The sequence below is a fragment of the Mustela nivalis genome (genome assembly GCF_964662115.1).
Source record: "Mustela nivalis genome assembly, chromosome: 2".
In the NCBI taxonomy this organism is placed as follows: Eukaryota; Metazoa; Chordata; class Mammalia; order Carnivora; family Mustelidae; genus Mustela; species Mustela nivalis.
The window spans coordinates 2,685,285-2,711,642 of NC_139021.1; the positions used below are offsets into that span (position 1 = coordinate 2,685,285).

At 60.4% G+C, this 26,358-nt stretch overlaps 1 protein-coding gene across 9 annotated transcripts in view; it reads right to left on the bottom strand.

Moving 5' to 3' along the window:
* Positions 1-26,358, bottom strand: part of DENND3 (DENN domain containing 3) — a 50,339-nt gene that overhangs the window by 21,240 nt on the left and 2,741 nt on the right. For 4 of the 9 annotated variants that reach the window (XM_082720621.1, XM_082720623.1, XM_082720622.1 and 1 more), the window contains exons 2-13: positions 22,705-22,963; positions 21,687-21,802; positions 19,378-19,520; positions 16,833-16,944; positions 12,959-13,078; positions 12,409-12,627; positions 8,842-8,957; positions 6,263-6,418; positions 5,252-5,348; positions 3,112-3,215; positions 2,457-2,656; positions 689-1,210 (exon numbers count right to left, since the gene is read on the bottom strand). In XM_082720621.1, the coding sequence (XP_082576747.1) occupies positions 689-1,210; positions 2,457-2,656; positions 3,112-3,215; positions 5,252-5,348; positions 6,263-6,418; positions 8,842-8,957; positions 12,409-12,627; positions 12,959-13,078; positions 16,833-16,944; positions 19,378-19,520; positions 21,687-21,802; positions 22,705-22,963 (2,164 nt within the window). Of the gene's footprint in view, positions 1-688; positions 1,211-2,456; positions 2,657-3,111; positions 3,216-5,251; positions 5,349-6,262; positions 6,419-8,841; positions 8,958-12,408; positions 12,628-12,958; positions 14,248-14,388; positions 15,953-16,832; positions 16,945-19,377; positions 19,521-21,686; positions 21,803-22,704; positions 22,964-25,131; positions 25,153-26,358 lie in introns of those variants that run through there. The other 5 variants (XM_082720628.1, XM_082720627.1, XM_082720624.1 and 2 more) reach the window with 4 other exon arrangements.

Here is a 26,358-nt window from a genome sequence, read left to right on the forward strand (position 1 = left end):
TCTCAGCACCAGCCCCCGGGAGACCCAGCACAACTGGGCACAACATACAGAAGCGGGCACGGTGAAGCTCACTAGGGCAGTGTCTGGGAAAGTAAGAGGCCCAGGTGCCACCGACGGCTGCGCAGACAGGTGCGACGTGCCCTGTTCCCGCTGTGCTGCCATCGGCCGGTCCAGTGAATAAACTGGACAGTGAGCTGTGACAGCAGAAGGCTGAGTAACGGAGCGACCGCGGACGACGCGGCCGGACGCACACACGTCGTCTGAAACCACGCGCACCCACGTACCGCGTTCAGTAAGCACGTAAAGACCCGGTCGGAGGAGCAGACTCAAGCTGGGGACACTGGTCCCTTTGTGGGGGTGGGGTGGGCAGAAAGGTCCCAAACGAGCCAGGCAGCGGCCGTAAATATGGCAGTGTGCCCGTCCGCGCCATCGGGTCATGTGAAACGTTCCCGCCGCCCCGGCAGGGGGGCAGTGGGGATGGCACCGTGGGTGGGGCCCCAGGATAGCGGCGAGCCTGCCGCAGCTCCGGACTCTGCACGCTCCCCGAGACCCTAGGGCGGCCCCTCGCCCCCCGCAGGTCCTGCGATTGCCTTTCAGGTGGAGCCCCCTGCCACGGGCTCACAGCGGGGTTGGCGGACTCGGCCCCATGAGCTTCCACCCCACCGTCTGGGCCCTGCCGGCCGCTTACCCACAGTGAGCGCCTCAAACAGTCGGTGAATGATGTCCGTGTCCTTCACGATGCCTGACTCCTGGACCCTCCTCACGAAGTCGTCCAGCTGCATGTGCTTCTTGGGCAGCTCGAAGTTCTTCACGCGGTCGTCGGGCTTCGCGGCCTCGCCGGCCTTGTCCACCACCTCGCTGATGAGCCGTCGCAGCTCAGGCACCTGCTCGGCCTGGGCGCGCTGGGGGCCCGACAGGGACCGCACCGTCCTCCGCACGAGATCGGCGGGAAAGATCCGGATGTCTGTCTTGTAGAGACTCTGGAAGTCCAGCAGGGCGTCCAACAGCTGCCCATGCATCAGGTGCACCGCCCCACGGAGGTAGAAGTACCGGGCCAGGAGCACGGAGCTGTCGGGGGCCAGGAGGCTCATGGCCTTGGTGAGCTGGGCGACGCAGTCGGCGTAGTAGGCCTGCACGCACTGGCTCACCAGCGGGAAGTGAATCTCCGGGATCTTGAACATGTACGTCGGCTTCGGACTCACATTCAGAGCTAGAGCCGAGAGGAGACACGTGCACCATCAGCAGACGTGAGAACAGACCCAGGTCCCCGTCACCTTGTCTGCATCAACGTTCTGGGCCCTGGGTGCCATGTCAAGCGAGAACCTCTGTGCCTCTTCCAGAAAGCTCCACGTGCCCCCGAGCTGAATGCCCCCCCCACTCCTACGGCACCCTGAGAGTTCAGAATGATCTTATTTGCTAGGACGCTAGCACTAAACGGAAACACCCGGTAGTGAGTCTTCGCGGGAGGGTCATGCTGACGACACAGGCGCGATACGCCACTGGGCAGCTCCAAGCCCCAGAAACTGCTGGTTTCGTTGAGCTGGACGGCCACTCTGTGAGAAGGCCATGGCCATCAACCCCATCGTACAGACGTGCAAACTGAGGCTTCACACGTCCCACGGGCCCAGAGCCAACCTCATCCCGGTGTGTCTTCCACTAATTCCTTCCACAAATGTCACTGAAGGGCCTCTCCGGTGGCACCAGGGGACCAGGACCTGGCCAGTTGTGTGGGGAGGCCCTTCAACCCAGGGAGACAGAGTCTAGGCTGTGAAACCCAGAGGAGAGGAAGGCCCCTGGGGTGGGGGGACTGCAGGCGAAGGTTCAGAGGACGGGGAGGGCAGAGCACCTTCCCACAGTGGAGTGAGCACAGCCGGGGGTGGAAAACATCCCTGGGTTTGACAAGAAAGGAATTACAGGCCCAGAGAGGGGACGCCAGCTGCCTAGACTCACACAGCGAGGAGAGAACACAGCGGAAGAAGACACAGCACTACCTCCGGGATGCCTACTCTGTCATGGAGGGCTTTTCTCTTGGACACACGGCCCCCACTGCGGCCGGCCGGGTGCTCCCCTCCCTCGGCCCGCCGCTCTGCTGTGTGCGATCACCAGGGGGCAGCACCGGGTACCGGTGGCCTCAGCCTGAGGCAGCGGCCACGGGACCTCCCCCCACCCCCAGCTCACGGTGTTTTATACGAACACACAGACACGCATGTATGTGAGGGACACCGAAACCGTGCACAGCCGCAAGCTACGGCATGTGACCGGGGGTGGAAAATACGGGTAAGAAAGCATATCCCGTAACGAATAAGTTTGCAAAATAAACACTCGAGAAATATTTCAAACACTCAAACCGCGAAAACAAAAACAAAACCCGCATTCCCCTGCACGGAGACAGAGCCCGGCGCGTTCAGCGACTCGCTAGCGGCGGGAGCCACGTGCGGACGGGGCTGGTTTATCACCTATGCTGCCGCTTCCGCAGCCCGCGGTGTCCACTTTGCGAAGCGACGCGTTCCGGGCGGGCAGCTCGGGGACGGCGATGTCTTGCAGGTTGGGCATGCTGACTACCATTCGCCTGTGGGCGATGTGCAGGGGCGAGAATTTCCGTGAGGTCATCTTCTCGATGGTGGGTCTTCTTGGGCTTACCAGCATCCCGTTTAATCTGGGGTCAGAAAAAAGCAACACCTTATCGATACGAGTACGGCCGCAGAACACATCTCAGCACCCGAGCCTCTTCTCCACGCGACACCCGCGGCCCGCTCTTCCCGCACGCGAGCGGGACACAGAGCGGGAGCTCAGCGTCTGTCTGCCCCCGTGCGGCCAGCGGCTGGAGGACAGACAGACTGTCCCCTGGAAGGGACACAGATAGACGAAGTCTGTCAGGAACAGCATGGGAAGAGCTGGAACAGCATGCCGGGCAGCAGCGGCAGAGGGAAGCCCAGCGGCAGGGCGTGCACACTGTGCTCGGTGTCCCCCCAGACAGAGCTCTTGGGGACGAGCCCCACGTGTTATATGTTTCTGAATGTGAAATTTTCTGGTCGACGTGTCATTCATCCCCCAAATGAACCCATGCTGCTCAAGCGTCTGGTCCCGAGTCGTGCGCGCGGCCGACAGCACCTGTCCTCTTCGGACTGCGTGTGGAGGTCCATCTGGGCGAAGGCGTCCATCCTTCTGCTGAGCCGGGCTTTAAGGAAAGAGTGAAACATGTAGGTATCCAACACCTGAAACAGACCACGGAAGGCCACTTACCGCTGTGCTCTTGGCCTTCGCCGAGCCGTCCGAGCAGCCTCCGGGCCCCTTCCCTGCCAGCCACGGCCTGTCCCCAACCCCCGGCTCCTCAGACACAAGGTCCTAAGCAGGCAGCTGTCCCCACTGATCGCACCCTGCAGGGCTGGCCTCCAGGTCCTCCCCAGGCCACTGCCACGGGCCGCCATTCTGTGTCTGAGGTCACCGAGCTTTCAGAAGTTCAACCACTTCCCCCCCATGACAGCAAGAGCCAAAGTGCCAGTGCCCTGTGGCCTCTGACTCCAGATCTCCGGGGACCAGAGCCTCCTCCTCACAGCAAGTGCCTGCGGCTCCCATGACCGGGCCCTGGACTCTCACTGGACAAGGCAACCCTCCAGCAGCCAGGGCTTGTCCCCACCTTGTCCCCACACTGCTCCCTGCTGTGGGCCAGCAGCCTGCAGGGAACAAGGCCCAAGCCCACAGGCCACTGCTCCGCTGGGTGACAGGAGAGCTTCAGGGGCACAGGGCCCATGAGGAGAGTGTTGGAAACCCATGTGCAAAACACCCGCACGAGAATGACGGCAGGAGTGGGCGGGACGGGATGGGAGGCGGCAGCCGTGGCTCACGGGGACCGCGGGAGAGCTCCCCACGAGCCGACCGCGGGAGAACACCCCACGGGCCTACCGAGCAGGGAGCTCGGCCCCGGCGCCCGTCACAGCTGTGACCCGACTGCGAGCAGGGCTCCCGCCTTTGCTCTGGCCCTGCGAGCATCCCTGTGGCTTCTCTCTGTGCTTGTCTGGGGTGCCTTTCGTGGCAGGGTCCCTTGTGGGCAGCATCTCACGGGCCAGACTCTACACCCTGGGCAGGGGGCATGGGGGGAGCGAACAGCTGGGGCGCCCGTGAACGGGGGAAGCGTGTCTGTCCAGCAAACGTCAGAGAGCAGACATGAGGGCGCGGGCAGTGCCCAGAGAGAGGCAGAGGCTGCCGGCCAGCCCACACGAATGACCCTTGTGTGGACCTCAGTTGTGAGAGGAGCCGCGGCACGGGAGCTCAGACACCCCTCGGGTCATCAGCTGGACGGGGCGCCATGGAGGGCAGCAGCCCAGAGACCCGCCTGGAGCTCAGGGCTGAGGCAGCTCTGCAGAGAAAGTTCTGGAAGTCTGCGCGGGGGCCCCCTAACCTGGGCTGGGCGCGGAGGCTCTGCCCCGAAGGGGGAAGCACGCGGAATGAGGCAGAGAGGAGCGGGCAGGAAGAGCAGGGGGAGGCCTGGGAGCTCTCGGTGGCCGGGGCAGCAGGTCCTACAGGAGGAAGGAGACCAGCCCCCGGGGAAAGGTGCTCTCGCCCACCTGGAAAATGTGGGAACGGCCCTAAGATCAGCACCAGCCGCACCAGCTGCCGGCTCAAAGCCCCAGACACGACTCCTCAAAACAGACACGATCAGACATGTTCCACGGGCTTGTGAGCAGGGGACCGACCCAGCGCCCCGTGCCGCGTCCGAGAGGAGGGCCCCGCGGCCGCGCGCCTGCGGCAGAAACCATCCGGGCCGAGAGGTGGCTCCCGGGCACACGCGTCTGTCAACATGTCTCAGCCGCTACACATGGCGTGGGTGCGTTTCGTAACGGGGAACTACACGGTGCAGAGCAGATCAAGAAACTGAGATGGAGGGGGCAGCTGGGGGGCTCAGTGGGTTAAGCCTTTGCCTTCAGCTCAGGTCATGATCCCAGGGTCCTGGGATTGAGCCCCACATCGGGCTCTCTGCTCAGCAGCGAGCCTGCTTCCCCCCTCTCTCTGCCTACTTGTGATCTCTGTCTGTCAAATAAATAAATAAAATCTTTAAAAAAAAAAAGGAAAAAACTGAGATGGGGCCGGAGGGTCCAAAGGAACCAACCAAGCTGGAACGAACTTTCTGGAAACACTAATACTGCACGAAACACTCACAGACGCTGAGAGAGCGTCCCCGTAGGGTGCCGTGATCACAGACCCGGGCGTGGGACAGGACCCGGAGTGCGCACCAGCCCCGCCCGCTCCTCACCTGCCGGTAGAACCGCTGGTCGCCCGGAGCCCTGGTTTTGAGAAACTCCTCGCTGTTGAACACCCTGTGCTCGTAATTCAGGTGGTTCTTCACGTCCCTGACAAGGAGAGAGACAGTCTAAGTGTGGAAGCATCCTTCGTACGGGAGACAGCCACGGCGATTTGGCAGCACAGAAAGGACCAAAAGGTCAGTTTGCAAGCCCGGTCCCACGTGCCGGCAGGGCTGGGTTGGGGTGCACCCTCTCCTCCAGCTGCTTTGGGACAAGCACGGCGTCCCCTCCCCAGGGACCCTCACGGCCCTCTTCCTCTTCCAGCCCCTCCTTCCTCCTGCACATGACAAAGAGGACACGAGGGGGCGACCCCGGACAGGCCGACCCTGGGCGTGAACACGTATGATCTGCCGCGGCTAAGTACAGTCACCACTGGGGTCAGCGAGCCCGCGGGCCACATTCCCTAGTTGGACCCTCAACGCTTTCCTTCCGTTGACAAGGGAACACTTGTCTGAGGACACAGAGTTGACCCTCTGTATTCAGTCTCTGCTTTTTTACAATTCGTCAAGCTTATAAGGTGTTAAGAAAACAAAACAGCCTTGTTTGCAAAAGATTTCATTCCAAAAGAACAAAATTAAAAGAATATATCTGTGTCTGTACTGACTATGCCATTCGAGCAAGGGACACAACCTGCTACGACACACGGGCCTGTTTTCTCCTGATCACTTCTTTGTCCTATGGGGAGTCACAGCAGCTAAGAACGCAGCCGCCGAATGACAAACAGGACGGCGGCGCCGGCGGGAGTGGAGCCAGAGGGAAGCGGCCTCCTGACGGGGACAGATTCTGAGTGCTGCCGCCTGCTGGGGGCTGGGGGGCCGGCTTCGTTCCCGCAGTGACCCGATGTCCCCACCCCGGGCAGCCCCGGGCCGCAGCCGGCATGAGCCCCACCGGCGGCCCGGGGCCAGAGGGGCGAGGCCCTCAGCCGCGTCCACCCGGGGCTGCCCGCCGCGGCTCTCCGGTACCTGAAGACGTCCACGAGCAGCTGCAGCGCCGCGTGCTGCACCTGGCAGTTGAGGCCCCGCTGCCAGGCCCGCCGGCGCGCGCGCCCCTCGTTCAGGTCCGTGCTGGCGCCCAGGTGTGCGAGGTCCAGCTCGTGGTGCAGCCGCAGGCTCTGGACCCTGGGAAGGACGGCGGGACGCTGAGCACCGCAGGCCAGGACCGCGCTCACGGGTGGGGAGAACGCGCTCCCAGGGGCACCGACACTCCGGATGCTGGGAAGGCGCGTCGGGAACTTCCGTGCCGGGACGGCAAACACCTGCCCCGGAACGTCCAGTCCCTGTTCCACACGAACAGCCCACCCGTGCCGAGGCCACGGGGGCCTCCGCCGTGGCTGCTCCGGTTTCCACCTGAGCCAGATTCGTCCCTGCCCGGCTCTGCCCTGCGACAGCACACACCCTGCACCCCAGGAAGGACAAAGGGCTTCCAGTGCAGGCTGCCTCCTGGCCGGGGCTGCCCACCACCGTGCCCCGTCTGGGAGGACCAGATGGACCCAAGGGCCTGTGTGTCGCCGCTCGCAGCCACCCGCTCTCCAGATACCCGGCACCGGCATCCGGCCACCCCGGGGTCCCCCACCTCCCCAGCACGATCAAGGCCACAGCTCTAGAGACCATCCGGCAAGCGTGCGGGTTACTGCAGAAGACACACGCCCAATGCACTTGCGTCTGCCCCGTGATTCCTGAGCGCCCCCAAACGCCAGGTGCCATCTGGGCGTGGGCTGCGTGGAGACCACAGGCCAAGCAGCAGGGTGGGGCTTACATTCAATGGAGAAGAAAACGAAAAACAGAGGAGCACACCCCAAATAGGAGGTCATGGGGCGGGGGGAGGATCCGAGGCCAGGACAGCCGGAAAAGAGGCCGCTGGTGGCTGGAGGGGGCCTCTGGAGGACCCTAGTCCTGCAAGGTGAGACGCCAGACAGACGGGAACGCCCCGAGCAGGGCTAGCCGCCGGCTGGAGGCCCCGCAGGAGCAGGAGTTGTGGGAGGGGTGGGCGGGGAGGCAGGCTGAGACCAGGTCCAAGTAGCCAGCAGGGCTAGGGCGGGCTGGGGAGCGCTCTAGATTCACCCCTGCATGTGACAAGAAGCCGTTCCTGGGGACGGTGTCCCAGCCCCACTGACCCCAGCTGACCCGTTCAGGTGCCCCCACTCAGAAGGAACACGAGCCGGCAGTGCACCCGGCAGCACAGGGGCGCGGCGGGGAGGGAATGCATACAGAATCGTGGTGCTGCCTGTGGCCGTGGCCTCCCCCTGCGTGCTGTGTGCAGGGACAACCCCTCCGCCGGAGGAGAAGGCTGGCCCTCCTACCTGGGCACTCTGCAGCACTCCGCCCGGGGGGAGCTGGGGCCCCTTTCCTGCGCTGGGGAGGCCGGGGATGAACACAGATGCAGGTGAGGAAGAGGAAGACGGGGCAGAGAGGGTGAGGAGGAGCAGGGCTCTCGGGGAAGGGTGCGGCTTCCTGTCCCGCTCCACCAAAGGCCCTGTGCGGACACCCCAGCACCCCAGGACCTCAGGGACAGTGACCACGAGGAGCCTTCACGAGGCGCCACGACCGCACCTGGGTTAGCTCACGTGGCTGAGGCTGTAGGAGGCACGTCCCACCAGGTGGGGGCCCAGCCAAGCACAGACACAAGCCACCGGGTCTGTCCTCGAATCGGACACCACCACACGGACGAGCAGAGGGCCCCCATCCCACGGGGGACATGCCACCGAAGCGCACGCTTGGGAACCACCGGACACCAGGCCCAGCAGCGCCAAATCGTCAGACTCCCAGAGCCGGGGGAGGCAGCTTCTGCTCACCAAAATGGAACAGTGGCGAATGCCGGCTTCCCCGAGCTCACGCCGGAGACACTCCGCGCCCGACACCCTGCTCGGCTGCCCTGCACACACCCAGGGGCAGCCACCCGCCCCACCCCCACCCGGGGCCCGTCCCTGCAGACAGGAACGTCAGCTCCTTCCCCGCCCCAGAAGCAGCTCCAGCAAGAAAGTCCTGGAGCCCCACACGACACAGGCCAGAGCCTACCCTGGCCCTTCCAGGAAGAAGCTGTGGCTGCCCGATGTGGGCCAAGGCGGTAAGAGCGCTGATGGGGGTTGACCTTAGTCAACCTGACCCACCTCTGCGCTGTATGGCGCGGGGCAGCTCACGGATCCTGCCCTGTGGGGGCATCATGTGGGTCTGTGTACACGTCTGTGGGGGGGGGGCGAAGGAAGGGAGGGAAGTGGGGGGGAGGGGAGGGAAGAGGGAGGAGGGAGGGGGGAGGGGAGGGAGAGGAGAAGAGGGCAGGAGGGAGGGGGAGGAACCGCAGAAGTCACAGGCAGACCACAGGGCAGGGAGGGGGGAGGTCTCCGGGGTCGGGACCGTCACCTACTCAGTGGGGCCATAACTGATAACTAGACACGTTCAGAACAAGGACTAATGACTTCCACCTTAAAACACTCACAAATAACTTCCAAACTCTAAAGACAGAAAGCGCGGCTCTGGAACGTAAGACGGGCAAGAAGCGCAGAAGCGACCGGAGCCATCCGGGCGCACTCGACCCCCACCTTTACCTCTGGATGAACGTGTGCGCCGCCAGCAGGGGGATGTCGGGGACGTCGACCTCCCGGTCATCAGAACACGTGACGCTCCCGTTATCCATATTTATCAGAATTAGGCCATCAGCTTCCTGCAAGTTTGAGAAAGATCGATTAAGATTCTGCATTTGCACACACCTTTGAAAACACAAAAACACACTTTGCGTTCCCTACGGCAGCGTCACCGCTGATGAAATCAGCGCCTTCTCCTGTCCCACCAAGGAACACGGGCTTGCCCTGAGTCACGTCCACAAGCTAGACTGGATGGAACCCGCCCCAGTCCGAGTCAGGATCCCAGACGGGTCTCTGGCCTTCCCCAGCCCGGGTACAAACACTGCCGGCCACTTCAGGGAGCCTGGAGAGAACATTCCAGGGCTGGGGGTAGGCCGGGCCCCGGGCTCAAGGAGCACACACTTAGGATTCCTGTGCTGTGTACCAGGTTCCTGGTCAAGCCTGATGTGTGACGAGATACACAGACTGAGTCCCACTCTGGGAGTCGGGTGCCCGGCAGCGCCCGGGCGCTCTGACGGCCCCACTCTGAACGTGTGTCCAGGCGGCATGGGAACCGAGCACACGTCGCCTTCCGGCCCAAGCACATGGCTGACAGGGCGAGGTGGGCCGTGCGGCCCCTCGTGAACCTTCTTGCACACGTGTGCCACACAACGGCGTCCGAGTCCCCAGACCCACCGAGGAAAACGTCCAAACCCAACACGCTCTCCAGCCTGCTGCCTGTCCTGAATCTTCCAGAACACGTAAATCCTGAGTAGGCTTGCTTCCTGACTGCGGGTGGGAGCGGCCGGCTAGACGTGCCCATGAAGGTTCCCGGGGGAACGGCCTGAAACAAGGTGGTTTTTTCTTAAGGTCTAAAAAAAGGCACACATTTTTAACTTGAGAGCACAGCCTTATTTCTTCCTCATTTGCGGGCAGACTGGGAGACGTTTTCCATTCCTTCCATGAAGGTCTGAATGGCCTTTCCACAAAGTCTGTTTGTCACTTGGTGAGTCACTGGCTTTGGCAAGAATGCCGCGAGAACCCGGCTCCTCCCCAGGAGCGGCCGGTCCCCACAGGGCCCCGAGCACCTTCCCGGGACTCGCTCCGAAATGCTCCAGGCTGCACGTGACAGCACGGCGGCAGCGGGTGAGCGCTGAGGACGGGAAGCAGGGCACGTGCACGTGCTCCGGTGTTCGTCGCCGGGGAAACGCACACCACATCCACAGGGAGACGCCACGTCCCCCTCGCCCGGACGGACAGGAGGACAGAAACGCACAGCGTGGGGGGCGGGGGTGGAGAATAGGACTGCAGGGTGAGCGTCTGCCGCCCATGGCAAGGGACCGCACAGGTCCCCACGGAGCTCACACGCACAGGACGGCTCGCGGCTGCACCGGTCACGACAGTCTAAAGTCGAAACAATTCTAACATCCGTCGACAGATGACGGACAAAGAAACCGTGGCACGTTCGCACGACGGGATCTGATTCAGCAGTAAGAACCACAGCTATGTGGACAGACGGCGTGGAACCTAGAGAACGCTGTGCGGAGTGAAGGCAGCCTCTCAAGGCCAGCTACGGCCCCAAAACCACACGTGCGGAACGGGCAAATGCACGGAGACATGCGTAGGTGGGGGCGGCCGGAGGACCACGTGGGGTGATGCGAAGGCATACGGGTCTTCTCGATGGGGCCAAAAACATCTAAAATCCGTCGGCACAACTCTGCCAAGCTGCTAAGAGCCACTGACTTGCACATTTTCCTCGGGCAAACTTCGTGGTATTTTATGTGAATAAAGGTGCTTTCGAAAGCCAAACCCGCTCTGCCTGACATCACAGTATCACAAATCCACAGGAGCTCACCATCTAAATATACGTTATTAGGCATTTACTGTATGACAAGTGCTACTGGCTCCTTTGACCTCAGCCATGACAGCGAGGCCGGCAGTTACTGCTGTTACGGGAGTTTTGATCCCTCCGAGCCTGGGTTCTTGGTTGCACACTTCGAGGAACGAAGAGGGAGACCAGAAGAAGAGTGGCGGGCAGCAGGGCCAGGTTTATCGAGTGATGGTGCGAAGCTCCCGGAGAGGCGCGCCTGGGTGGCTCAGAGGGTTAAAGCCGCTGCCTTCAGCTCGGGTCATGGTCTCGGGGTCCTGGAATCAAGCCCTGCATCGGGCTCTCTGCTCCACAGGGAGCCTGCTTCCTCCTCTCTCTCTGCCTGCCTCTCTGCCTACTGGTGATCTCTGTCTGTCAAATAAATAAATAAAATAAAATAAAAAAGCTCTCCGAGAGGGAGAGGACCCGAGGGGGCTGCCGTTCTGGTGTTCAGAGTTTAGACTTTTTATAAGCTCTTTTGAGAAACCATCTTGAAGGGCACCTGGGTGGCTCAGTGGGTTAAAGCCTCTGCCTTCAGCTCAGGCCCTGATCCCAGGGTCCTGGGATCGAGCCCCACATCGGGCTCTGCTCAGCAGGGAGCCTGCCTCTTCCTGTCTCTCTGCCTGCCTCTCTGCCTGCTTGTGATCTCTGTCCAAAAAAAAAAAAAGAACCATCTTGAGCCCCCTGAGCATGGGCACCAGCGAGGGCTCTGACCACGCACGCATCTACCAGCAGGTTACTGTTTACCTGCTGCTGTCTCATGGGCTGACATCCAGAGACGGTCTCACTTGTGACGGTGACCCGTGTTTCAGGGTTAACGGTGTTGTTTCAGGATGTTTCAAAAACGTCACTCCCGCAGAAGCGGCTAGACAGAACGCCGCTGTGGTCTCGTCTAAGGTGTCAAGCCCAGTGCCACTGCGGATTGTCTCACCTGCCGGGCTTTTCTGCTTTCTTGTCAGGGACCCCAGCCCTGACGACCTGAGTGTCCAGTTGACCTCTGCGAGATAAGAGGGCCGAACACGCTGGTGTGGGTCAGCCACAGCAAGTGAAAGGTCCCTGCGTGCGGCGAGGCCCACACCCACCGGCACTGTAAGCGATGCGTGGCGTGGACAGGACCTTCCAGCAGGAGGGTCCTCAGCAGAACAGAACCACAGAAGCTCAGCCAAACAGAGAAACACGAGACGGGGCGCAGGGACGCCGGCCGTGTCCGCGGGTGTGGAGTGGTCCCCGCACGGAGCCCAGTCCAGGAGGACGAGTCATTCAGAGTCAAGGAAGCTGAGGCTCAGCAAGGTCTGGCACCTCACTCGAGGCCACAAAAGGAGAAAGCGGCCACGGCTAGGCCGGAGAGCAGGCCCCATCGGCGCAGATGCCCGCGCTCTGCTCGCTGGAGCTGCAGGAAGCCATGGAACCCTGGGAATTTAAGCGGGTAGGCAGGCAACACAGGGTCCCAGCGCCCAGGACCCTACAGCCTTGGACACGCCCAGAGGCACAGGCAGATGGTGCAGCTAGCACCCGTTGTGTATTTGTGGCACCAGGGGCACGAGCCCCAGGGACGGGAGGGACCACCATCTCCCCGTGGCTGGAGCATGTGGCCCTCCTGGCGGGACCCTTTTGAAGCCACTTCTCCCGGTCCCCGCAGGGGTCACAAGGATCTGACATTCACCAGTGAACGGTCGAGGTCTAACCTTGCTGACTTCGTCAAAGTGGTCGAGGTGGCAGCCCATGAGGAAGGACGTCGGCGCCATGACGAAGTCCAGCATCTGACGCGACAGGACGGGCACGAACGTGTGCTGCCACTGCAACGGGTGCAGGTAGGCCAGGAAGCACTCGGCCACCAGCGGCAGCAGAGCCCAGCTGGAGGAGAAGAACACGATCCGCTGCTCCGTGAGGAGGCACGTCAGGATCTGGGGAAACCGACAACACCGTGTACACGCCTGTGACCGTGCTCCAAGCACTGACCACGCGTGTGAAGCCAATTCTCACCTGGTTTCCCAGCTCCATGTGCCAAAACGAAAGCCCCCTGAACCCCCCAAAAAGCACTACTTGTCAATGGCGTGCACTGTCCTGAATGTCTGCTTGAAGCCAAAAAGCAGCTATCCCCAGTGCATGGTGGAACATTCCAGAACATTCTGGAATACTCTGGAATACCTGTGCCCTGGAATCGCCCTCCAGATGACAGGTTAAATGCCCACTAAGCCAACCGACACACTGTCCCAGGTCCGGAGGGGCACATACCTGCAGCACCTTCTCGGGCCTGAAACACAGCAACGGCCAGTGGAGGTCCAAGTCGATGACCGGGCTCTCGGGGTCCGCACGGGAGGGAAACACGATCTGCAGAGGCTTCATGTTAAATATCTGTGATGACCAAGTTCCGCAATTAGTTTAGAGCCGCTCCTAGTAGGGACTGAAAGACACCGAGACTCTCCGTTTAGGCGCCAAAGGCGTCTGAGTTAGGGTATGTGTTTGAAGACTCATGCTGTCACCGTGTATGTCCCAGAACCAAACAGTCTAGACACGCACAACTGCGGAGAAAGGCTGCCACGCAGATCCAGTACCCAAGATCTTCTTCAGCCAGTCTTGCCTACACTCCTAACTCATGAGCCAACTGCCCATCGGTGAAGAGTGGCTGACGCCGGACGTGTGTTCCGGTCAGCACAGGCTCAAACTCAAGCACGGTCAGGTTCATCTTAGCCAGAACGCTCCCTGCACCTTACGAATTCTCTTAATATTTTCAACATAACTGTCAAAGCCTTAAAGACATGCCTTCAAGAAATCGCAGAAAAGACTTTATTTTTCCAAGTGATAGTATTTCAAAATAACACTTCAATTCGAATTTGATATCTGCAAAATGCCCTCCCTGTGTTAAAGGACACAGTGGGTGGAGGAGGACGTTAGGGGCCCCTCCACCAAGGGGCCTTCCAGCTGGATGGCAAGTTCACTCCTGACCACGGGTGTCAGCCTTGTGGAGGGTCCCCAGCAGCACCCCCGGAGCTGGGGACGAGCAGAACGGAGGGTGAGCAGTGCCGGGCTGAAAACACAGGGAGGAGATTAGAATCTGAGGACAGAGAAGGTCGCGCCAGGGCAAGTATGGAAGGAGGACACACGAGAGACACGGAGAGACGCGGAGCCCTCGCTAGAGAAGGTTCCAGAACGAATGTTCACCATCCACATCTCCTCCCACTTGTGTCACCACTGCCGTGTGTGACTGCTTGTACAGAGAGAGAGGACAAGAAAGGACCACTTTCTGCAAGTGCCCCCCGATGGCAGCGTCTTGTCACCCACAGGTTGTGGAAGCAGGACGCATCAGAAACAAGGCTGGTGCGCCTGTGTGGGCAGTAACGAAACAAGCAGAAGCAGAGTTACTGCTCCCAGGGGCGAGGAACTAGGAAAAATGGTGAAGCATATGTGGAAAACTCCCCTTGATATTTAAAAAAAAACCCAAACATGTCGACCGGCTTCCCAACCACAGATAAAAACTAAATACAAACGCCAATCATTCTTACCAGAGATGCTGTCAGGGCCCCCTGGACGCCAGCAACCGCGCCACGCGTGAGACCCACACCCTCTGAGCTGGGCTCTGGGGCCCCCCACCTCACAGGTGAAGAAACTGAGGCAGAGACACTTCAGAGAAACTTTCCATGCTTCGCTTGACTGCAGCCCCAGACAAACAACGGGCCCCCACCGAGAGCAACACAGGAAGTGAGTCCGGTACAGCGAGAAGGGAAAGGCACGTTTCGTGTGCACACCCAGGAACTCGGCCCGAGCTCTGAAAGCCCATGAGGTCAGAGCACTGGTGGGCAGAGAAGCAGCAGAGCGAGCCAGAGCTGTGGGGTGTCCTTCCTGCCCTCAGGCCAGTGGTCCAGGCGCCAGGCCGGGCTGAGGCTGGGCGCCGCCTCTTCCGACCCAGACCGGAGATGACCCCACACTTGACTCACAGGAACTGCAGCTCCTGACCACCAGCTACACAGCCTCGCCACCCATGTTTGTTTGCAGTGGGTTCTGGAAATTCCTGAACTGGCTCCTGGATTAGAGGAGAACCTTGGCCTCGCGTGTCTCGGAAACAAGGAACAGCCACGGTGGTTCAACACCCCTGAAGATGGGTCACGGCCCCGTCTCAGCCTCAGAGCTGGTGAGGCTGCAAAGGGAGGGTCACAGCAGCAGGCCTGAGCCGGGCTCAGCTCATTTGGACAGACGCGCCAGAAGCGAGAGGCAGGCCCCACTCTGAGAACACGACAGGCTAACACCAAAACACGACCCATCTGTTCCATCTTCCGCTCCACAACTGCGGGAGCAGCAAGGGCAGGGCGGGTGTGGTAACAGTGCCACACATGCAGCTCGGCAGGGGAACCCTTCCTCACGCAGCTCGGAGGCCAACAGAGAAGAGGGACATGAAGCAAAACACGTACATGAGCCCCAGCTACAGAGGGGGCTGGGCTCTGTGGGAAGGGGGCATGGGGATGGGGTGGGCGGTCACAGATGCTGTCGCGAAAAACCTGACTTCCAGGAACAGCATGTGCAAGGGCCCTGGGGCAGCAGCCATGAGGGACGGAGGGACACCCAGTGCGGCTGGACAACAGCGAGCAAGGGGGTGAGGATACAGACAGAGGAGGACGTGATGACACAGGGGCCAGAGAGGTAGGACTGGCTGTAGGTACACAGCAAGAAGCCATTTGGGGTTTTAAGCATAAAAGGAGAGCCCAACGGAGTGATGTTAACAGTCTCTGCAGCCATTGTGCAAAGCATGAACTGAGCGAAGGGTGAAGAATGGACGTGGACAGACCTCAGGTCACACAGATGCATGGGGCGGGGCATCTACAGGCAAACGCCAGGAGCTGGCCCGTCAGGGCTGAGTGATGGAGGGACGCAGGGGTGAAGAGAAGAGGTATCCAGAACGACTCCCAGGAAGCTTTCTCACGAGGGCAGCGAAAGTCGGAGAACCACGTATGACTCAATGCAAGATTCCGAGGGACGCAGATTGGTGCGGGTTCGAGCCTTACTCATGCTCGAAGGCAGAACCCAATACCGACGGCCAACCCTCAGACTGTCCTGTACTTGGTTTTGTTCCCTGCTTAGCTGGTCCTCAGGGAATACTTGTTGAGTGAACGGAGCAAGAAGGAAACTCTGATGACTTCGCCGAATCATAAAAAATACCATTATCCACATAATAAAGATGAGGCCTCGCACAAAACAAGTACCCCACAATGTCCCTGCACAGGATTCTGGGAGCGGAACCCAGGTGTGCAGGCAACCTGCTTTGTCTCTGGGCCTGGACTGCATCAGGCAGGACCCCCCCCGACCCCACACGCTGTAGGGTGATATTAAAAATATACAATTTAAGATCATAATCCCATGTCTCCTGCGAAATAAAACAAATCTTTCCAACTGTGACTAACCAGACGTAGGGAACGGAGGTCCCCGTCTCATCTCCCAGAAGGGACTGAGCGGAACAGGATCGACTTTTACAATCTGCGTCGAGACCCTAACTGGGCGGGCGCCTCTCGGAGAACGAGGAAGCACTGGGTGGTTGCGTCAGTCTGGAAACTGCTGAGCCAGACAGGTGTCACCGCAGCTCGGCTGTCTGGCCCATTACTCAGCCAAGGGGGAACGTAGGCTGCCTTTGCCCACAGCTCTCCTTAGCCCAGAACCCTCACGTAGAGCCAACGTTTCAGGACGAGCATGCCAGGGAAACCCAGACCCCGGGAAGCTTGGCCAGTCATCCAACAACACAGCGGCACTGGGAAAAACCAAAAACTAAGCCAAGTACTTTTTGTGAATCACCATGGGCAGGAGAAAACACGAGTCAATGTAATCCCCAAACCAAAGGGGAATTTGTAATTTAAGTAATTTAAGTAAGTTCTGTATGTTTTCTGCAAGGAATGCACCGGTGTGTTAAGCACTAAGGGGGCCACCACCAGCTCCACACCATGTATCACGGGCCGCCGGGCAAACTCATCTTTAGAAACTGTGCAATCAGAGGATTCTGTAAGGAACCCGAGAAGCCTAATTTAAACAGACCAGAATGTAAGAAATAGTTTAAAACATTAAAACCACCATCATCATATGACTTGAGCTATTCGCAAAGAAAAGACAAAATTCCAGATTTAATTACCAAATGAAGGGGTCCAGGTGGCGGGCTAGGTATTAAAGACAGTTTTGCAGCAAAATCTTTTATGTGATTGTCAACTTCGAAATCTTTACAGAGCTTCAGATGAGTCAATAAACTAAAAGAAAAAAAAATCAAATCACAAAATAAGTATGAGCCTCCAATGGTCATCGTAGCATTTCTACTCTGTGCTCATGTGTCTGCCGGCAGCTCTGGGGCCGTCCGGCAACGGGGGGCAACCCTGGACGTGAGACGGCAGGGCACGGTCGCCCAGGGTCAGGGAGGGGGGCTGCCTGCAGAGGGGGTACAGGGCGACTGGCGTGTTGGGGGGTGGGGTCCAGCCACGTTCTGCTTCTTGCTGTGGGTGCTGGTTACGCAGCAGGAATTCGTGCGATCTTCTGCCTGGGTCCTACTTCAGCAGCAAGTCAACATCTCAAAAGCAAGTGTTTGACCGTGTTTGTTTCCCAAATGCCTTCTGACTTTGGAAGTAGGGTTGGCCCTTGACCAATGTGAGGGGTTAAAGGCACCCATTCCCCCCACGCAGCTGAAAACCTGTGTAGAACCTCCCACCCCATCAAAAAGCTGAACCACTAGTCGCTCACTGCCGACCAGAAGCCTGACCCATGACCCAGTGGATGAACAGGCAGTCGTGTCTTATATGCATTATATGCTGTGTTCTTACAGTAAAGTCAGCCCAGAAAAAAAAACGATTTTAAGAAAATTTTAAGGAAGAGAAAATACATTTACGGGACTGTACTATATTTGTCAAAAAATACGGGTGTATGCGGATGCACACGGTTCAAATCGTGTTGTTCAAGGCAGAGTGGCCACTGACCGAACCGCATAGTGGACCAGCAGGTGCCTGGGGGCAGAGGGGCTGGGAAGCGACCACAGGGCCTGAGGGGGCTTTGGTGCGGGGTGGAAATGTTTTCTGTGTTAACGGCAGTAGTGGTGACACGGTGTCTACACTTGGAAAATTTCAGCCAACCGTGCCGGACACCCTGCCTCAGTGCCCTGGGCCGGACCCCAGCCTCGCCCCCCACGCACGCCCGCAAGCCGAGTGCTAATACTCTTCCTTTAAGTAACAAATCATAGCTCTTCCTGGAGTCAGTGTCAGAATTTAGAGATAATTCAATAGTCCTTCTGTATGTTATTTATGGTAAAAGAATAGTATGGAGTTAAAAAAAAAAACCCAAGAGAACAAAGACTTTCCATAACCTAGTTCTCCACACACAGCTAAGCATCCTCTCCCAGTTTCTGTCCAGAGGCACAGTTTACATGTCCACATGCTGCCGTGATAGCAGAAAAACAGATTTTAAAAATCTATAAATCTACATTTATAAACTGCTTTTTGGATTTCTGTCATTTGTTTTTTCTATTTTCTAGTTCCTGTCCCGTAGCAACGACCACGGAGAGAGAAAACTCGAGAAGCAGGGAAACCGAACACGTTTTTCAAGTTAAGCACTCATGTGCCTCACCGTCCAGCAGGACGGCATCTGCAGCCAGTGGTAGGGGAACGAGCCCGAGGAGGAACAGGTGCTGCCGTCCTCGGAGGCGGGCGCTGTGCGGCCCGAACCTGTTCCGTTCGAGGAAGGTGGGATCACCCGCGCCGCCTCCCAGAAGGGGAAACTGCAGATGGGCGGACGCGCCCTCTACCCTCCGGTGCTGAAGATGAAGGGTTAACTAAAGAAACGGGGACCCTGCCCTACCTTCTCATCCCATCACTGCCCACGCCATGCCCGCGCGCACGCGCTCCACTCAGGCCGCCCCGGCGGGAGACCGAGCGCGCGCTCTGTTCTACGAGGCGTTTCGTGTCGGGCAGTAAGACGCACGCCCTGCGCAGAGACAAGCTGCACTTCGAAAGCTGAACCGTGAAGGCGCTGGCCCTTGAGTTCCGAGGATCCTGAGCTCGGCCGGGAAGGATTCCTGCTCGTCCCTCTGACCGCAGGCCGAGAACCAAAATGACTCTCCTTCTAGAAGTCTGTGACTTGCCAGGGGTGACGGTGGGTATTACGACATGGAGGCGAGCCTCCGCGGACCACCCCAGTCTTTCACGAAACCATTGCGATTTCCAAGACTAGAACTTGGAGAGAATGAAAGCCAGGCGGCCAGGGCGCGTGTGGCCAGGGGCTGGACCGTGTCTGCGCGCCACCGTCGTCCCCCGACCACGGCAGCGAGCGCGATGCTCTCTGGAGTCGTCACAAGTTCTCTAGGTCCTCAGGCCTCCTACTGGGTGTCAGCATGAATCTAAAGATGCCACCAAGGGAGGTGATTCGTCAGCTGCCCGCGAACTGCCAGGCTGATGGGGGCAGCCTCCTGACTGTCTCAGCCAGAAGAGCCATTTCTCATGCGCGTCTTTTTGAAAAACCAAACATCAAATCGTCTGCACTAATTTTACTCCCCCCAGCTTGGCTTCGTCCTCCCTTGTCTGGCCGAGCGCCCACACGCTACCACCTCCGGAAGCCTCTGGGCTCCCCGAGCCACACCAGAGCCCGCCTGCCACCCGCCAGCACCGAGGCGGCCTCGCGGACACACGGGCCACGCAGCTTACCAGGACAGGCAGTCCTTGAGGGCATTGTAATAGGGCAGCTTGGAGACCACGCACACGGCGAAGGGGACAAAGCAGCCAGCCACGCCCGCCGTCGGCCAGGATGGCTCCCAGTGCGCCTTGCCATTGTAGAAACACGATGCGTCCTGCAGAGAAAGCCACAGGCCCGTGTCACCTCCCGGCCCAGCCGCTCCCGGCTTCTACCATCAGCAGCGTGGGCCCCTGCAGACGGGGCGAGAGGGCAGGGGCCTGGACGGCACGAGCTCCCCCACCGCCCGGCCCGCGCTCCCTCCGGAGTCCCAGTCCGTGTGGATGGTCCCCTCGTCATGCCACTAGGGGCCCCAGTCACAGCAGACGGGCCCCGGTGTCTCTGGGAGCCCCAGTCCACACAGGACACCCCCCTCCCCGCTCCCGGTGCCTGCTGTCCGCGGTTCATGACGTGCTGAGGTGGCAGAGGTGGTGAGACCCGCCCCGCCCGGGGGGAAGGGACCCACAGCGAGAACAGAACAGGCTGCAGGCTCTGCTCACGAAGGAAAAAAGCTGCAGCGCCGAGCGTTTGTGTGTGTGCTGGGGCGGGGGAGGGTCTCAGCTGGAGAACGCACCCGGCGCCGGGATTCCAGAGGCACAGACCACCACGGAGCTTACGAGTGGCATGTCACGGGGGGCCACAATCCGGCCCCCACGGTGGGTGGTTTGGGGTGCCGGGAGGGATGGCGGTGGGACCACAGCTTCACCTGCGGCTGGTGCCAACGCAAGGGTCTTGCGAGACAGGTGCCCGCAGACCCGGCAAGCAGCGGGCGTGTCGTTCGTCTGCCCACCGACATCGAACCGATGCCCACTGCCCACAGGTCAGTGTGCTGGGGGCCCCGGGCAAGTCAGCCCCTCCCTGGGCGACTGCTCGCGTCCTCATCTGGAGAGCGGGCTCGGTGCACTGTGCTGCGGATTAAATGAGAGCAGGAGGGTCGTGCCTGGAGCGGGCGGCCGGCACAGGGGACCACAACGCCGTCTGCACTCCGGGAGGGGCCGTCGCACAAGGCGGGGCGTGGGTGGTCCCTGGACACACGGGGAGGGAGGGGAGGCCGGCACGTAGGGCCCGGGGAACACCCCGAAATCATGCAGGCTCTGAGAGGACAGGCGAGCGGCCGTGCACACCCCAAAAGCCAGGTGTAGGGGGAGTCACAGGCAAAGCTGAGGGCTGTGACCTTTTTAAAATGCATGTAATGATAATAAAAATAACATGTACTTCTCATAGCAATGGCTTCACAGACCAGCACCTTCCTGAACGACCCAGCCTCCCGTCCTGTGTCCGCTGGAAGCACTACCAGGGAGGGGCAAGAACTCGGGCCCTCTCGTCTCCCCCCCAACCTGACCCGGGCAGGCAGGCGGGCCTGCTGTCCATATCGTGGCTGTAGCCGCCCACACACACGGCCTTGAGGGGTGGCCTCCCTGTGCTGACCGCCACCCGCCCAGGGGACGCCTGGTCCAGACACTGAGGTTGTGCACTCGGACCCCAGCAGGATGCGGGGCTCCCCCATGTTTCTGACGCACGCCAGGTGCGTCCGTGCCACTCCACGGGCAGGAAGGGACAGAGCCCATCGAGTTGTGCCCTGTGCCCCTGACACTGAGGGATAACTCTCCCACTGCAGCTGCCCCCGCCTCCGACGGCAGAGCAGGGAATAAAATCCGGGCCGCCACCTGCCCCTCAGTGTGGGTTCCTAGACTTCCTGGATGAAGCAGTGGGGCCCCTTGTGCTCCCGAAAACCCTCCGACATAGGCAGTGGGTCACGCCACCTCTTCAGGTGCATGGCGGCCCCCACAAGCTCCCGAGAGGCCGGCCGGGTCACACACGTGGCCCTGCCAGGCAGGGGAGGCCCGAAGCCGTCACCCTGAGCAAAGGAACCCAAGTGGCCCTCGGAGGTTGCGTGGGAAACCAGCCACGGCTCACACACACCGGCAGTAGGACTCAGCCCTGAGAACAGAGGCACTGCTGCCCCAGCGTGGACGAACTCTAAACCTGGCCACTGAGCGGGAGCTGGACACAGAGGCCACGTGCAGCCCGAGTCCACCAACACAGGCGTCCGGAGGAGGCAAACCCGTAGAGGCAGGAGGGGGGCCGAGGGAGGGACTTCCAGGGAGACGAACATCTTTTGGGATGAGACGTGGGAGGGGTTCCCAGCAGCAGGAGTGCACTTAGCACCACGGACCCACACCCACTACAGTGGTCACGGGGGTGGTGGCTTGGGGTGTGTATTTTGGCAACAATAAAAACCACCCCGGCCTGACTTCCGAGGGAATTCGTGTCAGTCACATACGCGCAGGGGCCGATAGTACTGGACCACCGCGCCGTACGTTCTGTTCCCACAGACGTCGGTCAGCACCAGGAAGTGGACACAGTCCTCCTTCGGCTCCGAGGCCACGTACATGCCCCCTGTGGACGAGGAAAGGAGAGGAAATCTCGTCACGACCCCGCAGCAACCACCTCTGAGCCCGGGCTGCCCATGAGCCCACTTTGTGGCCTACAGAGCCTGGCCTCGCCCTGCCAGCTGTGGCACCCGGCGGGGGTCGGGCAGGTTGGGCCACTGGCCAGCCGCCACCCCCTGTCCCTCCGCAGGGCCCATTTCTTGGCCACCCTCTGTGCTCTGCAAGATCTAGAGAAGGAGCACGAGGATAACCTCAGACAAACCCCTTGGGGTGGGCCTGGGGGAGGCGAACGTGTCTGAGCACAGCGGGCACGGGGCTGCCCCGCTCTTCCGGGGTTGTAACCCCTGAGACCAGGAGACAGCAGCCGCTCCCGACGGAACCTTCCAGACAGGAAATGACGGAGCGCAAGTTCCTACTCAGTTTTCTACATCAGCCACTCGGCGTTTCTCACGGACCAGGGGGAAACAGGAGGGCCGCCCGCTGCTGGGGGCGGACTAGGTGGGGAAAGCACGAGAGCCCGGGCTGTGGGTCCCAGGGGCGCAGAAGACAGGGGCCGGGGAGCCTGGACCAAAGCACGCCCTGGGGGAGACGCTGCAGGCTCACCCTGGTCCACCTGCCGACCTCTGGAAGACAGACCTGCCAATCTAAGGGGAAAAATCCCTGGAAAACACTTCTCCCGACTGCACTGGCCAACCCCACAGCCCCTCGCCGCGGACTGTTCTCCAACATGCGGGGGCTACCCTACGTGGACTACTTATCCTTCAGCTCCCAAACCCCCTCGATGGAGACAATTGAGCCCTGCAGTTTGACCTCAAGGCTGCCAGGGGTCACCAACCCCATCTCTTGCCCTTTCTTGACTTGGTTTCCAGACGGCACCGTGGGTGTGGCGGAAGGCGGGGCGGGGGATACCTGGGAAGCAGAGCTGAGGCAGGGCGAGCAGGTCCACGCCATCGGGGACACTAACGTCTTCAGGAGGGAGGCCCTTCCAGGGCTCTGTTTTGGGCTTGTCCCTCTTCTTCCTGAAGGAGCGCCTTCTGGTCTTGCTCAGAGTCGCAGAAGAGACGCCGGCCGTCTGACTGTCCTCCTTAGTGACGAAAGGAGGCACAAACACGGACAGGACCTCTGGATCGAGAGGAGAGGGGCTGCCGACCCCCTGCTTGAAGGACACCTGAAGCGGGGACAAATTCGAGTAAGCTACCAGGAGCAGGTTTCACCACCAGCGGCCCAGGACAGGGAGGAGCACGGAAGCTGCTTTCAGGAACCCGTGGGGTCGCGCGCTCAGGCGAGTCACCCCACGGCGCAGCATCTGGCTCTGTGGCTGCCCCTGGGCACACGGCCTGACAGTTCCAAGCCTGGCCGACAGGCAGACCCGAGCTCTGCTAGCACCACAGCAGCGAACGCTGCATCCCTGAGCTTCCTGCTCCAGGGGGCAGGGTTGCCGGTCAAGACCTCAACCCCAACGCCCCACACCAGAGGCCCCACATGCCCTGAGGCTGGCGAGCAGAGGCCCCACATGCTGTCCGGCCGCTGCAGACAGGGTGCCGACGCCCTGCCCCACACCAGCGGTCCTGTCGCCACTGACCTGGGGACACAGACTGAGGAGTGAGCAGAAGGACAGGCGGCCTCAGAGAGAAGAGACACACCCTTCTTCCCGCAACCAAATGGTCGCCCTGGGTCTACATGATGGGGTCATTCGGACAGAACGTTTGTCAACTTTAACTTGGTACCCGATTTCTACAAAATGTTTCACGTTTTCGCTCTTTCCCCCGGACGATATAATGAGCACGGGCTCTGCCCCGATCTCAGTTCTGTCTGGCTACGGATCCTAAGAGAGTCTGCAGAGACGGCGGCCAGGCTGCGCCCCGAGCCCCCAGACGAGGTCGACAGGCCGAGACGACGAAGTGGGCAGGTCAGCCCCGTGCCAGCGGAGGAAGAGAGAGGTCGAGGGCAGGAGTCGCTGGGCGGTTAGCCTGTGGGAGGGGGAGCGCGCCGGGGGTGGGCAGTGCGCCACAGAAGATCTCTGAGGGACTCGGGCATCAGGAAGGACGTCACTGTCGCTGGGAGAAGCGGAATTGTCCCCGGCAGGAAAGGGCCAGCCAGCAACCCGGTCTGAGTAAGAGTCGTGGAACCAGAGGGGACTCTCCCCTGCAGGACCCACACCACGCCGCTGGTAAACACACATCAGAAAGCTTGTTTTTATGCTGTGTAATTTAAACTCAGGCCATGATTTCTTTATGTTGAGGAAAACGGTTAATACCAGTGGGAACAAAGACCAAACAGGGGAAATCCATATTATTGGCTAATTTTTAAATCTTTGCGCATCAGGCATGAAAGGAAACCACGGCTTGAGTTATATAAAACCTTTGGAAAAACTTCCTATCAAAATCCAGCACTCGGACCTACTTATCTACGAAAGTATGCGCGTCCACCCCTTCCTCCCATCAAACACCACATCCGGGAGGACAGGGCACAGGTGGCCACGCTGCGCGGCCCCTTTCCTGCAACCTCCCCTCTGCCCTGAGCGGCTGCGTAGGGCGCAGGCAGACGGCCCCTTCCCGGCCGTGACCCCCACCCCGCCCCCCAGGGCTGACTCCTTTCCTGGCGATCCCAGACCACACCCAACTGCCTCCTGACAGGACAGACGCGGCGGGTCCCTGAAATGATGGCTTCAAAAATAAATCTGCTGATTTCCCTAAACCCCGAGCCTACACTCTTGCACTCCGCTGTGACAGAGGCAGTGACCCTCCGGTCTGTGGAGCCGCCCCAGCTAATGCTCTCACGCCAGCTGTAAACCCACACTGCAGGGCCGCTGGCCTGAAAGCTCTCCAAGAGCAGCCCCAGGGCCACCCCATCTGCCCATTTCCAAACCTTGCAGCCACCTCACCCGTGGTTCAGAGAGGGTGCAGATTCCTCCCAAACTCATCCTTCAAGGTTTCTGCCAGGAGCATGACATTGCCTCCTCCCACCGGGCCCAGGGCACCCCACCTGCACCTCTGACCTCTCTCACAAACAGGGGGCACCTGGGGGGTTCAGTCGGTGAAGTGCCTGCCTCCGGCTCAGGTCTTGATCTCAGGGTCCTGGGATGGAGCCCCATGGGGGGCTCCCTGCTCAGCGGGGAGTCTGCTCCTCCGTCGCCCTCTACCCCTCCCCCCAGCCGTCTGCACATGAGCTCTCTCCCCCAAATAAATAAAAATCTTAAAAAAAAAAAAGAAGAAGACACATGTGACCTCATCACATGTCCCAGCGGACAGTGGCTCCCACCACCCAGGGCCAGCGCTCTACCTGCAGCCCCTCCGACGGGCCCAAACCGCCTCCCAGACCCTCCCGTCCCTCCACCTGCATGAACACGGAGTCTGTTCCCGGACGTTATTGTCACCACTCCGTCTTCCATGTACGCATCACACGTGTGCCTGTGTCACAGAGCAGGACGACAGCCTGGACCACACGCCTGAGCCGTGGGCCAGCCTGCTTCGGTGCCAGGGTGCCCCCAAAGCCGTGCGCCACTGAACCTCGTTCTCCAGACAAGCGCCCATGTTCCAAGGCTTCTCCCTGCTCTCCAGCTGCCTGACACGCACCCGCGCCCTCCTGCTCCACCTTCACCTGGGACCCCCACCCCTACCCCCACTGGAGGGAGACTTTCCTCACCCGAAGGCAGGCCATCAAGCCCCTGGCTCCTCCCCTCCTGGAGCACCTCCTCCCGCCTCCTCCTCCACTGGCTCAGCACCTCTGGAGCACCGATGCCGCCACAGGGGAACTATGTCACCTTCAGAGCTGCTGGGAGGGAGAGGCGGGGACTGTACGGTTTCTCTCGGTGGCCCCAGTCCAGCACAGGAGATGGCTCTCGGCGGGTGCTGCCATCCATCCATGGCCCGGGCTCCGTGATCTCGCAGAGCACACTCAGCCGGAGTGGAACACGGCTGGTTCTCACGCTAACACCAATAAACTACCTCTCACTCCCTCTACTCCTCTGGCCTCTTAGAGTGACGTGGCCGCACGTCCGCCGACCGGCCCTGGCAGCTCATCGCACACCGTCCTTCCTCCGAACGTATATCCTTGCTGTCTCTTCAGGCCGGATAAGCAGCACAGTCTCACGTTTAAAAGCGAATGACAATGCGGGAAGAATAAAAGAACAGAAAGGCAAGCCCTCCCCTGATTCTGAGAACCGGCGGTCAGCGCCCCGGGCGCGGCGGGAAACCCGGTCTGTCTTCCCACGTCTCCGCTGTTCATCAGTCTGATCTCGCCCTCCACACAGTCAGCCCCTTCCAACAGTTCCACCAGCTTTTTTCCCCACTTGCGCACACAGCGCGGCCGACTTTCCTGTCCCAGCTGGGACCACGCGGGGCCACTCAGGGATGACCCAGCAGCGTACCCGCCCCGTCCCCCACCGAGGGACCGCGGGTGTGCTCTCGGTTCTTCATCACGCGTGCCATCTGAGCAAACATGGCCGTGGACACTAACAAGGCGGCAGAGGACAGTGCACTGCCACACACCTGCACACGTCCGACCGCGGAACCAGAGCAAGTTCCAGAAGGCACAGTCCTGCATCCCAGAGCCTTGTGACTG